Source organism: Mytilus californianus, unplaced genomic scaffold, assembly GCF_021869535.1.
Source record: "Mytilus californianus isolate M0D057914Y unplaced genomic scaffold, xbMytCali1.0.p SCAF_4, whole genome shotgun sequence".
Taxonomy (NCBI): domain Eukaryota; kingdom Metazoa; phylum Mollusca; class Bivalvia; order Mytilida; family Mytilidae; genus Mytilus; species Mytilus californianus.
Window position 1 is genome coordinate 85,500,184 of NW_026262690.1, and position 19,158 is coordinate 85,519,341.

A 19,158-nucleotide genomic window follows, 5' to 3' on the forward strand; every position below is an offset into this window, starting at 1 on the left:
ATGTTGAAATTAAAATAGCAACACTTTAACATGTAAGTTTTGCAATTATTCAAAGTAAATGAACCCTGACTGAAGGTACATGGCAAAGCAATTTCCATGGAAATGAGATGTACTAAAGCTAATACAACTGCATACAAATACCATTGACTTATCATAAGTAGTTTCCTTTAAACAAACTTATCAAAAACTAATACATGTAAACTAAGCAAAATTTTAAAGTCAATAAACCATAACTGAGGGGTGGGGTCAAATAATCTCCATGGTAATGAGATGTGCCAATGCTAATACAACTGCATACCAAATATCATTGACCTACCACTAGTGGTTCCCCATAAACAGACATAATCACAAACTAATACATGAAAACTAAGCAAAAGTTTCAAAGTCAATAGACCATGACTGAGGGGGCAGGGCCAAATAATCTCCATGGAAATGAGATATGCCATACCTTATACAACTGCAGACCTATTATCATTAACCTACCACTAGTGGTTCCCCATAAACTAACCTAATTACAAACTAATACATGAAAACTAAGCAAAAATTACAAAGTCAATAGACCATAACTAAGGGGGCAAGGCCAAATAGTCTCCATGGAAATGAGATATGCCAATGCTTATACAACTGCAGACCTTTTATCATTAACCTACCACTAGTGGTTCCCCATAAACTAGACCTTATCACAAACTAATACATTGTTGACGTGGCCGCCGCCGAAAACAGCATACCTATGTCTCGCTTTTTTACTCTGTCAAGCGAGACAAAAATCATATATTGTACTTAAAAAAAAATCATTTTAATGTTGAAAATTGATGAAGGGAAATGTAATATTCAACCAATACAAACCTTATAGATGAACGCAACTGGCAGATTCTTTTATATTGTTGTATATACTATACAGCCTAGGTTTTCTGTAGGTCTTCTTTAAGTTTCTGGGGTTTAACAATTCATCAAAATGAGAATGTTGTGGATAGTCTTTTAAATTCTCTGAAATACAAAATTCAATTTACTTTTCCATATATATATGCCTTTTTCAGCTGCACTGGTTTTTCTGTGATCAATTTGCTGTAATATTTTCAAAAGCATACACAAAAAAATTATGATTGGTTTAAAAAAATCTTTAAAAATGGAAATTAATAAATGATATAACGTTGTTTTTTTTTTTGGTGTACAACCAATGAGATTACCCATAGTCCTTAGATTTTGAAAAGGAAAATTACATTTGTTGCGTAAACACAGCCAACTTTGCCAAATGATTGATTGATTGTTGGTTGCTTAACGTCCAGTGGCAAATATTTCATGCATATTCAGGACGAGAACAAGTTCACAATAAATACAATAGGTAGGTTCTGTAATAGATTAAGGGATTATGGTCGGAGAAATTTAGACTGCCACTGGAAATGAGGGTATATTGGATAGGGACAGAAATTTAGCCTTGCAACAGGTCACCTACGGACCCCTCAAAGAGTTGTTGCAAGGGTTCTTAACGTGCAAAGAGCATGGCACTCTCTTTACAAGAGGCATTGGATTTAACGTCCCCATTCTGACCGGACGTGGCTGCAAATTTGTACATCCCGCACAGCCAAACGGGCGCCCCACTTCAGCACGGGTTTTACTGCAGGTCGGAGGAAGACCAATGGTGACCATACTTCTATTCCCCAGTCACCCTTGGGGGGCTTTGCCATTGAAATGATTATGATGAACTAAAACCAAAGGAAATTACATATAATAAGCTTTCCAAATAGATACCATGGTCCCAATTTATTATATGAGTAAACTCAAGGAGATGGCGTTTATAACCTCCTTGTTTAATTAAATGTCTTTTTCTGACCTTTGTGGCATTTTAAATAGCTACTGAAAGTACAATTTCTTTGAAAAATATTGATTTTAGTTGAAATGATAGGACGTTTTTCAGTGGGAACTCACTTTTGTCCTGACTGTATATACTCTGAGTCTAGCATTGTTGAAAATCTATATAATGGCGTATAGTGTCTGGTTTTCCTATCTAATACCAATTTAAATGACTTTAAGTTCCTAGAATCCAAGACCTGAAAAGAAACATTTAATATTAAAACAAGTCAATGAAAAAATGTTATACTTCTCAAATAAATAAACCAACATGAAGAAATGGTTAAGAGTCATCATTGTGTTTCCCATCCAACCTTATTATGTGACAGAATATAAGTTCCCCCATAATATTTGTTCCAAAGAACTTTTAGCGTATCACAAAAGTTCCATTGGGAACTTTCCTTATATAATATTTTATCCAATGCTATAAGAAAATTTCCTTCACAAAGGATAAAATATTACATAAGGAAAGTTCCCAATGGAACTTTTGTTATATGCTAAAAGTTCTTTGGAATAAATATTATGGATGTAATGTTTTATATAATAAAAGTTCTAGGAATATTTGTTATATTATAAAAGTTCTCAGGAAAATTTGTTATAATATAAAAAGTTCCAGGAATATTTGTTATATTATAAAAGTTCTAGGGATACTTGTTCTATTATAAAAGTTCCAGGCATATTGGAATATTGACTATATTATAAATGTTCCAGGAATAGTTATCATGGTAATTAGATAATAAAAGTTCTAGAAATATTTATTATATGATCAAAGTTCTAGGAATATATACTACAATACCCATAATTATTTTCAGCTACAAATGTATGGAAGTAAATTTCAAATAATAAAATAACAGGCATTTACATCTGAAATTTGTGGCTAACTTCATGTTTGACCAAAGTATAAGCTAAACTTTCTTCATTGGTACAGACTAACGGACCATTTAGTTAAGTTAGTCACAGTGGAGCATTCAGTAATGAAATATTAAAAATATATATTGTTACCTTGTTTAGAATAAGAGCCATCGTTTAAATATGTAAAAAAAAAACTGTTTTATTCCTCAGACTCCATTCTTCATGTTCTTTTTATGTAATACATGTACAGGTAAATGTCATGTGAGGTGAACATTAATTAAGATGTAATCAGGTGTAAAAAATCAAATGACACTCTTTCTTTAAAGGAACAAATATTATGAAACCATATGACGTTTTAGTTCCAGGAAAATATCTTATGAGGGTGGAAATAATATTATGTAATGTTTGTTCCCAAGAACTTTTATTATCCATAGTTTTGTTCCAGGGGGAACAAGTATTATGCGGAACAAATATATGTTCACATACCAAGGGGAAACTTCGAACAAAGCATTATTATTTATAGTTTCATTGCATTCGATAGAAAATGGGAATTATGAGACAAATAAAACCAGATTTTTGTAGAAAATCCAGACTTTAATACTGAGATTTTCGTTATAAAATTCTAAACATAGATTACTTACTTGTTTGTCCATGGTGTGCTAGCGTTTATTGTTTACAAAAAGTCCTAAATAACCTTTTAATTCCAAAAAAACTCGTGGTGAGTCATTAAAGTCTAGCGCACCCTAGAAGGTGTACTTGAATAGGTCCGTATATATTTACATTTGTTTTAACCAATATCTTAATTTATAATTTTGTTTTAAGGAAATCATTGCTAGCACTGCCTGCAATTATCGTCTATCAATCAAGCACCGAATTGTCAAATATTAGATTACAAGGGGAAAGGCTGTGGATTTTCTATAAAATTTCCATATGTTTAGCATTGAACATGTTGAATCAACAGAAGGGTACATAATCCTTAAAGTAAATAATTATTACTACATTAAATACCTTAAACTCGTCATGAAACTTTAAACTTTTTCATGTCTTCAAAAATTTTAAGGAAATAATGCAAGTCTTTGTCCAAGTAAAGATCAAACTAATTTGAATTCAAATCCTAACCTGTAAGTCACATGATCATACGTACAGGTAAAAATCTTTTCACTTGAAATCTACTCACTTCATACTTGAGTAACTGGCTGGGTATAAAAATATAATAAATCAGAGGCGGATTTAGAGGGTTTTTCAGGGGGCCCGGCCCCCCCCTTTTGTGGCAAAAATTTGGTCGATTATATAGGGAATCACTGAAGCATGACCGGAGCGGGCCCCCTCTTAGGCAGTCAGTGGGCCCCCACTTATGAAAATTTCTGGATCCGCCACTGTAAATGAAACCTGACACAAGGTGTAACAGAATTTTGTTCAGATAATAAAGCATTCCCCTAAAGGGAAAATGAACAGTAAAACCTAAAAACATGAGGCTCCAATAACCTGCATAATTTTTGAAAATTTTGCATGATATTGTCTAAAGCATTTAAATGAGTACATATCTAAACACTGATATTTGGGTTAACTCAGTTAAAAAAAAACGTTTTTACAATGATGAACAAAGTTAATTTTGGACCCTTTGGGCCCTTATGTTGACCCATAGTAAAATGTGGCTAAAATAAAAAAAATCAGGCCAAATACACAGTTAAATTCAGAACAATGCAATTTTTGATGACACTTTAGACCCCAATGTGGACCAATTTAAAACGGGGCCCAAAATTTGAATACAAGAGTAGATTCAGCATATTTTAAAAAGTTTGATTGATTGATTTTTGGTGTTTTGGTGTCAAGATCAGAATAATGTGATAAAGAAGAATAGTTATACACCAAACACAAATCAGAAAACGTTTTACTATCACGGGGGTCATAGGACAATTTCAAAGTCAGCGTGACCTTACTTTGGTAAATGTTACACCCCAATCTCCATGTTGTATCAGCATAACAAAATTGGTCTACCTAAGTTCTATGGTACAAAAATTACGAGTGACCTGACTTTTGGATATGACACATCCTTGAAGCCCATGATGCAACTGCATACCAAATTTGGTTAACGTAAGTTGAATAGTATAAAAGTTACCTGACACAGACGGACCTGAGACACATATTACTATATTAGATACGTGTAAGCTGTTCATCTACAGTAGAGACATTATGATCCATTATAATATCCACCAAATCTGTGACTGTTGTGTGGGACCATAATCAGTTCTTTGAATAGTTATTTCTAATATAGAAACAAAGTTGTTATTGCATGGTTGCTTGCAGAAAAAATCTTATATAAACTTGATGCACCTCATGATAGTGTTGGTCAATTTCTAATTCATCCCACAGTTTAAAATTAAAGTAGATGTTTGGGATGTGTTATAGAGAAAGATCGTGTATTTTTAAAACCTATGGTTTCTTCTTTTAAACAAAATTCTTATTTTCATCCATAAATGGTGTAAAGTAAAAGATTAAAAGAGTAAGACTCTTGAATGAAGATCTCTGTTACAGTCATTTCCATTGCAGTCTTGGATACAGGTTTTTTGTAATAATCTTGGAATGTCACCGATTTTATTTCTAATATTTGAGTAACAGACACAGTTGAAATCAATTTGAAGATTTGTTTTGCTCTTGTAGTCACATTAATGATTTTGACATTATATAGGCATCTGTTGAAGATCATATCAAGATCTCTTCCTATTGTTTTTGTTTTGTTATGATGTGTCTCATTGGCATATACTCCACATCTTCATTCAAGCTGTTATTTCAATTTTGAAACTTAAAGAATCGTAGCAAGCATGCTCATGTACCCCATGACCCCACAAACCGAACAAACAAAATCTCACCAGAATCCTAAGTTCAAAGACTCATAACTCCTACAAAAGATGAGTTCTTGCAGATATACACATCTACATATTATGTCCTATTTAACAACAAAGTTTCATGAAATTCTGTTATGTGGATTCAGATGAGTTGCTACAACTAACTGTTGCAGTAGTATATTTAGACCAAAATTCTAAGTTCAAAGGGGCATAACTCTAAGAAGAATAAAAATTGAATCATAATTTCCTGTCATTTTGAACATCTATTTACTATGTCCTTAACAGTAACCTACACAGTTTGATTTTGGTATGGTTTCAGAGGGGTGGGATGGCAAGAACAGGACTGATGAATAGACAGACAGACTGACAGACAGATCTACTTTCAATATTATTATTTTCTTTACACTTTCACCTCAGCATCACTTGTGCCTACGTGTTTTGTATTCATTGTATTATATGTAATTCTAAATATTTCATGAAATTTTTGTCTTAAGTATATTCATCTTATACCCTATAGCGGTTATGACAAAATGGATTAGTAAAAACTGACTGTTGTCAGTGTAACGAAAATAAGATACAGTCTGTGTTTGAGGCAATATATATGTCAAAAATGAAAATTCTAAAACAGAATTAATATGAAAGTAAATGTTACTAGCTAAAATGAAAGATACAACAATGAAAAAATTATATAATTTGTCCATCACATTTAATTGTAGTACAGTACAGTCTTAAGTTTCTTCTTCGGTGTACATTTAAAATCCATTTATGCCATGTCAAGTTTTTTGTCTCTTTTGATCAGGAGATAATCCATTCTCTTCTTCATCATCATCAATCATTTTCTTCATCATCTTTATTTTTTTCTGCAGACTTTTCACCTATTTAAAATTTTACTTAACATATTATATAGGTAAATATATAAAAAAAATCTTTATTAAAAATCTATATCTTTGCAATTATAGTTAATAGATATATGGAGATGTGGTATGAGTGTCAATGGCAATGATACAATTCTCCATCCAAGTCACAATTTGTAAAAGTAAACCATTATAGGTCAAAGTACGGTCTTCATTTTACCATGTTAATTGTGCATTATCAATACTACCAACTCTTGCCAATTTCGCATGAGATGCCAGTCTTTTGTCCACCAATACTAAATTCTTTTAAAAGAATAATCACCCAAATTAAAAACAGTATTTTCTTCCATGAAAAGGGTCCCATGAATAACCTGTTTGTTTGTATTTATTCATTAGACCTTTGTGTTCACAGTTGCGGATCCAGAGGGGGGATCCAGGGGTTGGACCCTTCCTTTTTTTTAACAATCAATGCTTTGGAATGGGGATATATGGTTGGACCCCACCCCCTTTTATCCTGGGTTGGAACCTCCTTTTAAAATGGCTGGATCCACCCCTGCTACAACATATTTAAAATGATAAAATACTAATTCATTTGTTATATATCTGTATTTTTTTTTTAAATCAAGCATCATTAGTCATGAATTTAAAAATTAATCAAAATAAAGAATAGTTAACATGGTTCTGTGATATTTTGTAGATTTAATTAACATTTCAAATGTGCTCAACTTCAACACACTGTATGGGGTCATGATGGATGGTACATTCATGACAAATAAAAGTAAAAATTCATGTCAAACGATGTTAACGGTAATTTTTGGTGCACGACAATAAAATGTACACTTTCTTTTAGACGATAAAAAAAAACGGCTAATCAGTTTAAATTAAAAAAAAAAGTGAGGGACACAAATTCGTCGGACAAAATAAATTAATAAATATAAGTTAGATTTTATGAGTCGTGGCATATGCACCAGACAAAAGGTGTTTTGAAATACAAGGAAAACCCAACATATCAACGAAGAAGGGCCTCTTTTGCTGTGCATAAGATTAAAACTTGTCACCAGGTCTTCAGCAATCGGCTTTTGAATATTCATTTACAATGACAACACATTCATCATTATAACAGAAACCAACATTCAATGTGTTGTAAGCGTTACATTTTTTCACACAAGAACATTTCAAACAGTGTATTTCTAAAATGACCGAGAGTCAATTAACTTACATGTGTTTTGTATTGCACCATTAAGTAAAAATAACATATATATAGAAAATGACAAATTAAAAGAAGAAATAAAAAAATAAAAGCAGCAAATTAAACTATCTATACATAGATAACACTAATCAATTTACTTCCATGGTCACTCAAACTAAAGAGCGAGGAACACGATTCCCTAAAAAAGAGTGATTTGAAAGATTTTTTGCATTAGATTTCGAGTTCTCAAATTTGTTTTAATAGTTTCACCACATTGATGTTATGTCATTACAGGATGATACTCCCATAACAAACCGTGCATACATTCATTACATGTACATATGTCACCAATTAACACAAGTTGTATTGTCTCAGATTCAATTTAATAAAACAAACAGTGGCATCCTGTTGAGCATATATAAGACATCGTAATTGGAGATAGGAAAGACAATCAAGCGACAGGGTGCCTGCTGATGATAAAATTCATTTAACAATATATCAATTTCAAGCTTTTTTAATATACCGCCTTTTCATTTTCTTTAAATATTATCGAAATACAAATGATGGAAAAATGTTGTACGGGTGGAAAAAAAATTGAACTGCGAATCGTTTATTATTAGTTAAATGTAAATGTATACTTTATCATTTATCATTAAATACGTTTCGCCAAATATTTTGTATTCAATATTTATCGTTTCTATTTGAACAATAAAAAATAGCCGCAGTGAACACTTTGAATTTGAACTTATTATGTATTATTTCATTTATTTAAGAATAACTGGAATTTATTTTACATGTATATAACAGTATGATCTCGCTAATGTACGTAACGGTTGTTTTCGTATATTACATTTGTGTTGGTTATTTTTTTTCAAAGACAACTTTTCAAAACGCCGGAGACCTAAGAATTTCTTAATTTAAACTGACTTTTCTGACATCAAAATATAGCTTTTTGACAGGAGTATTCAACAGTTTGTGTTAATAGTATTTCCTTTGCATATTAAGTGTGCTTCAATTTTTTTAGTTACTGCTGTCTCGTTTCTTTTAAGGTAATTCATCGTTATTTACTGATGTGAGTAAGGGAATTTAGATAATGAAATTTAAAAAAATCGGAGACCTAACAATGAGATAAGATAAACTGATTTTTTTATACCACCAGAAAGGTGAATCTATATAGAATTCGGTCGTATGTGTTAATTAAGAATTCATAGGATTAATAAAAATAATATGAAGAATTAATGAAGGGTACCCATTTATTTTCCCATTACTTTCTATGTTAATCGAACATCCTTAAAAACATTGCACCCCGGGTGTCGCTGATAAAGGTAATCGGCCATTAGTGTCCTTCATTCTTGGGTATGACATATCACGATTATATATCAATTAGATAAATAAAAATATTCTGATCCCCAATTTGATGAGAAAAAAATATTCTGGTCAAGCAGATGACAAAAAAAATTATTCTGAATCCAGATGTTCCCATTCCTTATAGTGTTAAATATTGAAAAAAGATAATTTGATTGAAAGCGTTGAAAAAATAAATACCCCCCTTTTTTGAAGTTAAATGGTTGCTCTCCAACTTTCTCCTGCACAAAACCATTCCCTATATATCTTTTGTATTAAACAGAAAAAGGGAATCCTACATCGATCGACCACAATGAACGCCACGGGCTGTAAATAAGTGGAAAAGTATGTGAATATTTATTTAGAGTCCGAGTTACAAAGAAGACAATCTAGTTACAAAAACACCAGTTAATCAAGAAGATTGGTAGATTGATTTCATGATTATTGGTGTTTTAAACGCCAATTTCAGCACAAGTGGTTGTATCGAGGCAGTCATTTTTTTTTTTTTTTTTATTTTTTTTTTTGTGTGCTGAAGAAGCTAGAGCTCGCAGAGAACTGCCGATCTTCTGTGGGAAAACTGACAATCGTATACAATGAAGATTGCAGTCGAATGTACATGCCACGTGCAGGGTTCGAACTCACAACTTATTAGAAGAACTATTTACACAAATCGGCCACCGAGGTCCCCTTTAACCAAGAAAACAATCTAGTTATAAGAGCATCTGATTACAAAAAAGTCTCTCTAGCTTCAATAAAAGATGAAAATTAAGAAAACAGTCTAGCAATATGAGCATGTTCGTTGTGAACAAACAATACACTCTAGCTGTAAGAACATATTTTAAACAAGAAGACAATCTGGGTATAATGATAACTGTTAACCAAGAAGACAATTTAGCTATAACTTGGAACACTTAATAGATCATAGAAGGCTATAGGAACACTTGAACTGTTAACCATGGCCAAGAAGACAACAGAAGGCTACAAGAACAGCAGTTAACCAAGAAGACAATATAATTTAACAACAAACGCCAGATATAAATATTTTTACTTTTGTTATCAATAGATTAAAGCCAACTATATATTTTTGTTATACACATACAATGTATGTACATTCATGGTCCTACAATCTGTTAATACCTATATTTTGGCATTGCACAAGGTCATGATGTTGTCGTTAATAACGTCTTTACACTAAATGAATTGGATGTTCGGTGAGAACTTGTTGAAATTTAAGTCCTAGATACATGTTTTTTATTAGTTATTGGCATTGAACTATAGCTTTCAGTGACTGCAAGTATCATCAGATCTGTAATTTGCGTCTTTCGTGTTCTTGTTAGTTTTTGAGTGTTTTGTATAGAACAATGAGCCCTTTTCAACTTATTTTTATAGTTTGTTGTTATGCTATATACAGTAACACCACTGACTGTCCGAGGTTAGAGAAAGGGTTCAGCGCCAGCAAACATGTTTAACCTCACCACATTATGTATATGACTGTCCCAAGTCAGGAGCCTGTAATTCAAGGGTTGTCGCTGTTTGCTGTCTGTCAATGTTTTTATCGATCAGGTCGTTGCTTTTTTGTATGAACTATTTTGCATTTTTCATTTTGAGGGTTTTTATATAACTTACTTACAATATCAGTTTTACTCATCATAGTTAACCAGAATTTATCAAAGACGTTTAAACTTTGTGGTAACCCAAAATATGTATGATAATGAAAAATGAAAATGAAAGAGGACACTGAAAAACAATCAGACTATAGAAAAGCTTTTCTTTTTTTTTTTAAAAGGGAGGGGGTACTCATTGTCAGAAGTCTCCCCTCACTTTTCAGTCTTCTCCTACGCAACTACATCGAGATGTTATAGGACTGATACATAAAATTGTGGCAGGTTTACATTATTTCATTTGTTTTTTTACATCTCGACCCTTGTGAAAATAAGAAGATGTGGTATGATTGCTAATGATACAACTTTCCACCGCACGGCCATCAACAAAGAGCAAAACCCACATCGCATATCAAGCTCACTTTTTTTCTTGATCTGTAGAATGACAACAGGTTCATTGCAGAACGTACTATAAAACAAAGTTCACGAACAACTGAAAGGTATTTGTAATTCAACCAAGCATTCAAGAACTCCTAAATGTTGTCAGGGCTTCAAATTACACTCACATAGATCACGATACCTAGACCAAAGTCTTTCAAAAAATGAACTTGTTTATACGTATTTTTACAAATATTACATTGAGTTTTTATCTTTTTTTCGTAAACTATGTTATTTGGTTGCATCATATACAGTGATTATCAATATTTAACCATAGATATGAATGATCTATTTACTTATTGATAGCAAAGTTTTTATAGAAGTTACCAAACAATAGTGACCATTTACGAATGTGTATTAAAACAGGTAAGGAAAATAATTTATCGAAACAAATCTCAAATGATCAGTATTCACATGCCCAACTATATTACACAAAATGTACTTTTGTCTTGTACAGTACGGACGTATATTCTTATGCGAGTGTATGTCATCACTCGACTTTAATTGATTATATACTTTATGTAGTAATGTACATGCGAAGATGTTTCAACATGATTTATTGCTGATTATCTAGAAATATTGTCGAATACACATACACGGTGGTAGGGTTCCAAACTCCGCCCCTGGATCCGCTGATGTACAGAACCTTTTTCCAAACACAAACAGACATGTTAACTAATTGTTAACACAGTTAACACTTGATTTCTAACAGATCTATTTCTGTAACTTGTTTTATGTATGATTATATGATTATATAACACACCTTTGTCATGTGGGTGAAGCTGTGAAAATTCCCTCTCATAGTCATGACTCACGTTAAATAATGAATTAAATCATTTGAATATGTTTACAAAGTAACGATACACACTTATCATAATCAAGCAAATACAAATGTATGTGAAATTATATCAATATTCCCTAATTGATTGCTCTTCCTGAACATGCATGAAATATTTGCCACTGGACGTTAAGCAACCAACAATCAATCGTTCTAGTTCATTGAATAATAACGACTAAAAAATTCTTAAAACTGAGAAGCTAAGGATGGGGGGCATTTCATAAACAAATGACTATTATCTTCTATTTCTTTATTGCTAACATTCCAAAGCTTTCCCATCTCTATTCCCAAAAATACATCTCTGTACTGTTTTTCCAAGCCGGCTATAAAAGTAAAGTTATTGCAGCTGTAATACAATATAGAGTTTAAACATTTAAAATTTAATGTTGGTTTTTATTTCCCCAGGATGAAACTGAATATGGAGAACAGGCATATTTTCTTATTCGTAACTTTAATCCTTATGGTGAGTTTGTAAAATATTTTTCTCTTTGGACACAAAATCGTATATGGGATTCTTTTTTGTGCTGCATTGTTATAATACAAGTTGCTATGAAGAAAGTTAAGATAAATGTCCATCAGTACACGAACAAGGCCTTCCTCTCGAAAAAAAAATCACATCAAACAAAAAATAACTGCAAAAAAAAACTATGTGAGCAGCATAAAACCACCGAACAAAAACACATAAAGGTCACAAGGAGAACCTAATGGTATTGACCGCCATGATATGACCAAGAGTGTCGAAAGTGGCGTTAAACACTAACAGTCAATCTAAAACACAGAGCTTGATGATTTATAGATAATATCACGTTTATATGAAAGATAAATATACGAACTTTTATGTCATTTGGTCTCTCGTGGAGAGTTGTCTCATTGGCCATTATACCACATCTTCCTACTTTTTTTTATGCCCAGTGAGGTGATATCGTGACTAGCTTCTGGCAAAAGAAAATAAACAAGAACAAACGAAGGGACCTTGTACGAAGTTGATAATATGAATCTTGCTTTACATTTGCCACAACCGGTGTCTTATAAAGTATCGTAGAATACATTCATTCGTTTTTAAAGTCTTTTTATTTCTTTTTTTACTTATAAGATTGTGGTTGGTGTGGTCTGTTTTGGGGATTCCTTTTATAATTTTTATGTATTACTTTTCGATCGATTAATTATAAGTTACAAGGCTTTAATACACAATGAAGTTAAATCAATGTCATTTTTATTCATTTTATCACAACGAAAAGTCATTGACAGTGGATGCAAAGGTGATGCTGAAAAAGGTGAAGGCAAATCCTAAAACGTCGGCTCTGGCACCTCCAACAACAAATATGCCAGAATATACTACTAAGAAAACGACATTACCTACTTCAAAATCATCAGTAACTACTACTCCAAAGACAACAACTTTACCTACCACAAAGCCATCAGTAACTACTACTCCAAAGACAACAACTTTACCTACTTCAAAACCATCAGTAACTACTACTCCAAAGACAACAACTTTACCTACAGCAAAATCATCAGTAACTACTACTCCAAAGCCAACAACTTTACCTACCACAAAATCATCAGTAACTACTACTCCAAAGCCAACAACTTTACCTACCACAAAGCCATCAGTAACTACTACTCCAAAGACAACAACTTTACCTACCACAAAGCCATCAGTAACTACTACTCCAAAGACAACAACTTTACCTACCACAAAGCCATCAGTAACTACTACTCCAAAGACAACAACTTTACCTACCACAAAGCCATCAGTAACAACTACTAATCCAAAAACAACAACTTTACCTACCACAAAATCATCAGTAACTACTACTCCAAAGACAACAACTTTACCTACCACAAAGCCATCAGTAACTACTACTCCAAAGACAACAACTTTACCTACCACAAAGCCATCAGTAACTACTACTCCAAAGACAACAACTTTACCTACCACAAAGCCATCAGTAACAACTACTAATCCAAAAACAACAACTTTACCTACCACAAAGCCATCAGTAACTACTACTCCAAAGACAACAACTTTACCTACCACAAAGCCATCAGTAACTACTACTCCAAAGACAACAACTTTACCTACCACAAAGCCATCAGTAACTACTACTCCAAAGACAACAACTTTACCTACCACAAAGCCATCAGTAACTACTACTCCAAAGACAACAACTTTACCTACCACAAAGCCATCAGTAACTACTACTCCAAAGACAACAACTTTACCTACCGCAAAATCATCAGTAACTACTACTCCAAAGACAACAACTTTACCTACCACACAATCATCAGTAACTACTACTTCAACGAAAACAACTTTACCTACCACAAAATCATCAGTAACTACTACTCCAAAGACAACAACTTTACCTACCACAAAATCATCAGTAACTACTACCACAAAGACACCAGTATTACCTTCCACAAAGACATCAGTATTTCCTACCGAAAAGGTTTCAACATCTACCAAAAAGACTGCATCAACCGTGCTAACAACAACAACGCATTCAAAACAGAAGCCAAATGGAACATCTACTCAAAATTTCCTCACAACGCCGAAAAATACATCTGTCCATAATTCAACTAAAAGAAAAGAGAACTTTGTGACAACAACTCCACTTGGTCCACTTAGTAGTAAACCATCAAAAGACAGTAAGTATATGAATAATTGTAACTAATATGTAGGGGCTGTTCTATTGAATGTAAAGTAAATCTTGTAACGAAACAACAAACCTCCTTACATATGTTTAATTATTAGGATGTGTTCTCGTTATACTAAATAGATAAAAATAGTAAAGGTATACGTAGGTATATACATACTAGAAATATACACTTTCGTATTCATTTGTGTACCATACATGTATCTGATTTTTTTTGGCACGTGTTTTTTAAAAGTTGGTTAATTTGTCGCTGCTAGATCTTTGGCAGTTTCTGTTTTGTTTTGTTTTTTATTTATTTATTTATAACAACGTGCTTATTGACTCAGGGAAAAGGGCTTGATATTTTGTAGAGCCACATTTCTATTGTTGAAGACATGTATACCTTTAGATGTCTTTATTTTGCTAGTAGTGTCATTGGTTTGCCGGATTTTGTAGAGTCATCGAATGGACTTAATTTTTGCGGAATATAAGGGGAGAAAACCTGTTCTTATTAGACATATTATTTTTTTATTAATTAGGTGGAGTTACGATTATATTTTTTGATGTCATTGGGCTAGGGTGAAAAATTTTGTACTGCATTTTTTTAGTTGTAATCTCTGTCCTTTTTCACTCTATTCGGTCCTGCCTTTTTTTATATTAGTTTATCCTGACTTTTTTTACATAAATTGTCATCCTGCCTTTTTTTTTTGGCAAAGTTGCTCATCCTGCCTTTTTTTTGTGACAGACACAACAACCCGATGAAAGAACAGAACACAGTCTAATGCCATCAATGGGAAATATTAGTACATGTATTTCCATGGTTGATAAATATTTGGGAAAATGTCCAGAGGGAAATATAATGTCTGGTTGAATAAAGACGAACAATGAAAGACAACTCTCCATTCATGAAAAATAAATCGGGGGTACATGTTTTTTAAAATGAAAATTACGACACTGAGGTATCAAGGTTCTACCGACTGTTAAAACTCGTGTTATTCCTTCACTGTGTTTCCAAAGTCGCAAATACCGTAAGAAGTCAATATTATGTATACAGCACACTTACATCTACAACATTCAACTTGGTAATTGTCGAGAAGTACATTAAAAAATATGTTCCACGGCAGCCCGAATATTTACAAAAAAACTAACCTCTCCAAAAGTTCCATTTGTTATATATGAGGGTATGTATGTGGTCTTCATTTCTGTATTGATATATTTTTGGGGGCATTTTTGTCCCTTTCTTTTTTGCATATCAATTATTCCATATCCTTTTTTTAGCATTCAAATATTCTCTTGTCTATATATTTTATTTGTCTACCCCCCCCCCCCCTTTATTCTGTATTCTATCAACCTCATCCAGGCTGTATTGCATGCAGATGTACATTTACTTCAGCTTTGCACCACTTGAAATTTCAGATAGTGTTTTGGTAACAGTAGCCGTGTCAACGACATGTATAGCTGTTTTCATTGTAATAGTTATAATAGTAATATTGCATTTACGAAAACAAGGCAAACGAGAAAAGTGAGTAGATTACATATGACATGTAGCTGTTTTCATTGTAATGACTATAATAGTAATATTGCATCAATGAAAGGAAGGCAAACGAGAAAAGTGAGTAGATTACATATGACAATCACTTGTGTAGCTGTTTTTATTGTTATAGTAATAATATTGCATCTACGAAAAAAGGCAAACGAGAAAAGTGAGTAGATTACATATGACATGTGTAGCTGTTTTCATTGTAATGGTTATAATAGTAATATTGCATCAATGAAAACAAGACAAACGAGAAAAGTGAGTAGATTTCATATGACACGTGTAGCTGTTTTTATTGATATAGTTATAATATTGCATCAGACAGCATATGATATGTGTTGCTGTTTTCTATTGTAATAGCTATATTAGGGAGCTACCATTTGATTTTTATTGGGGGGGGGGGGGGGGGGGGGGGCTAGGATGAAAACATTTGTCCTGCATTTTTTTTAGTTGTAATCTCTGTCCTGCCTTTTTATTTTTTTCTCTATTCGGTCCTGCCTTATTTTTTTGCCAAAGTTGCTCATCCTGCCTTTTTTTTACTCAAAACTCCTGTCCTGCCTTATTTTAAATTTCATCCTAGCCCCCCCCCCCCCCATGAAAATCAAATGGTAGCTCCCTTAGTAATGTTGCTCCTGTCAAAACAAGATAAACGAGAAAAGTGAGTGGATTATTTGACAGGCTTACTGACTCTCAGAACAAGAGTATGTCACTATAGCCTGTCATCCATTACGTAAAGCATTATCCTATGTAACCAGTAATTTAGACGAAAAACATTTGAGGGGTAGTCACCATCTGTTTATATATATCTTAATTTGCTATTTGAAAACAGCACAAGAACATGTCAATAGTTGGTCCAATTATTATCGTTTTATGTACTAGTCAAATGAAATAATTTGCAAAATTTTAAATCCTACAGGGATATATTTCTACCTAAGAAAATGTTATATATAATTTACAACCGATAAAGGGTTGTCAACTTGACCCTAAATTAAGAACGATATGTTTGAATTGTACTAGCATAGGAGATCCTTCTACTCAAACGCAACAAGTGTCTGGGCCATTTGAGATATGGAATCGTTAAAAATATAAGTTTCTAGCCAAAAAAACAATATACGTCACATCATATGTTGTTTGTTTTTTCTATGTTTTTGGGTTGTTGACCCATTGACTTATACCGACATCTCCTTTCATTTTTATTTGATACGATATATAGTAGAATTCCATTTTTTTCAAAGCTTTAAGTAATAGCACTGGGAATGTTTCAAGTTTATATGCTATTGTATTGTAGACAAATGTATCTGTCTCGTCTAGACTACATAGATGATGACAGTGATGATGAACTGATAACCAGTATGGAACCAGTAGATGTTTTTGTTAACAGTAATGAACCAACATTTGTTTACACAAACCAAAACCAGGGACCAGTAGTTACCTTCAAAAATGATCAATACTGAAAACAAAACTACAACTGATTGAGATCTCTTTTTATGTTAATTGTCTTTGTAATGTTTTATGATTGGCTTTATGTTTTTGTCTTGTTATTTTCTGCCAAAATAACAGACGTTTTTCCTGCCAAAATAACAGACAATCATGCTCAATACTGGGCTTTTTCTAATTTTAAAAAAGATTTTGGGAGTTTTCTATTAGTTTGCTTCCATCATTTACTTCCAGTTAGGCATAACCTCCATCTTGAAAAGTTGAGAAAATCAATAGAATTATTTCATTTTGTATGTTTGTTTTGAAAAAAACTTATTACTATAGGAAATAATTTAGACCTATAAATCAGTTTTAGATAAAGAAAATATAGGTGTTATTCCGTTATATATATTGGTTATTTCTGTGTTCTTCCATAACAATTTGCAAATTTCTGAACTTACTCATATTTGGGCATTACAGCATATCATAACTAAATGTAACTGCATGTTTTTTTTAATAATATCCCTGTAAAAAAAATCTGCTTAAACATTTTCCAACTTTGACATTTTTGTCAAGTTTATAAGAGACTTTGTAAACTGTCATTTTTAATATGTATGTGCAATAAGTGTGTGTGTGTGTGTGTGTGCAATATGCAATTTATTCTGGGAGCAATATTTTTAATTTTGTGCATGCAATAGTAGTAGAATACTACAGGTATTTTGTTGTATATTCATTGACTATTTTTTGTGTATGCTATAACTGTAAAATGACACTGATTTTTTGCATCGTATAATGACATAACAAATCTAAGTAATATTTACAAAAAACAAACCAAGATCATAAAAGATGACAGAGAATTTTCTCCCCTATCTAATAGCTTCCAAGCAAATAGAAAACACATACAAAGAGTTAAAGTCTTATGAATTTTTTTGCCTCCATAAAAAACATTAAGTGCTGTCAATCTCACAGACATGATATAACAAATTCCCCTATTTGTAAGCCTTAACAAATTGTTAATCTACTACATTATTTTGATTCTTGCTTCTTCCACCAATAAAAATTGCCCACTATGATTAGTCCAGGATTGACAAAGTGACATTAAACACATAAACCCTAACAGTCAGGAAATCCTCTTCCAGATGTGAAACAATGCTCATATGTCTTTTCTACTTTTGTCATATACTCGAGGATCAGCTTCCATGTATGCTTTGTTATGCATAATCCAAGTAAGCTAAACAGTTATTGAATTTTTCTCAATTAGGTGCCAACTAAAATTTCAAATGTATTTAGATTTCTTATCTGTGTATTATATACATTTTCAAGTATATTTTTTGTGCCAAAATTAGTAGTTATACAAAGATTTTTTTTTTACTTTAGTGTAGAAAGTCATGTGTGTTTGTGTGCGTGTGTGGAGTATTTTCATTATTTTTACTTTTAAAAAATATAGATTGAACTTGATGTTAAAAAAAACAAAACAATTATTACAATAAAATGTGCAATATTTCCAAATGGAATTAACTTTTATTTATATAATACAAGTTTACCTCGACCTAGATTATGCAAGACGAATATGCAATTTGATCGAAAATATATTGGTAACAAATTTATACAATTGTTGATGAATGGTGTTACACTATGTATTAGAACTTAACTGGGATGAAGCAAATAGATAGCATACACCACCAAAGCATGAAATATAGGTTAAGAACAGCACAATTTTACTGATGTGTACGCAAAAACTGACATTATCGCAAAA

General features: G+C 32.4%; 2 protein-coding genes across 2 annotated transcripts; both read left to right on the plus strand.

Annotated features, from left to right (window-relative positions):
- The first annotated feature begins 13,072 nt into the window (after positions 1-13,072).
- LOC127737117 (hepatitis A virus cellular receptor 1-like) lies at positions 13,073-14,488 on the plus strand. The gene has a single exon (XM_052247650.1). It carries the CDS (start codon positions 13,073-13,075, stop codon positions 14,486-14,488), a length of 1,416 nt encoding a protein of 471 aa, XP_052103610.1.
- Positions 14,489-15,819: 1,331 nt separating this feature from the next.
- Positions 15,820-17,501, plus strand: LOC127737118 (uncharacterized). Its single transcript, XM_052247651.1, has 2 exons — positions 15,820-15,971; positions 17,275-17,501. The coding sequence occupies exons 1-2, from the start codon at positions 15,820-15,822 to the stop codon at positions 17,438-17,440; spliced, it is 318 nt and encodes a 105-aa protein (XP_052103611.1). The 3' UTR covers positions 17,441-17,501.
- The last annotated feature ends 1,657 nt before the right edge of the window (positions 17,502-19,158 follow it).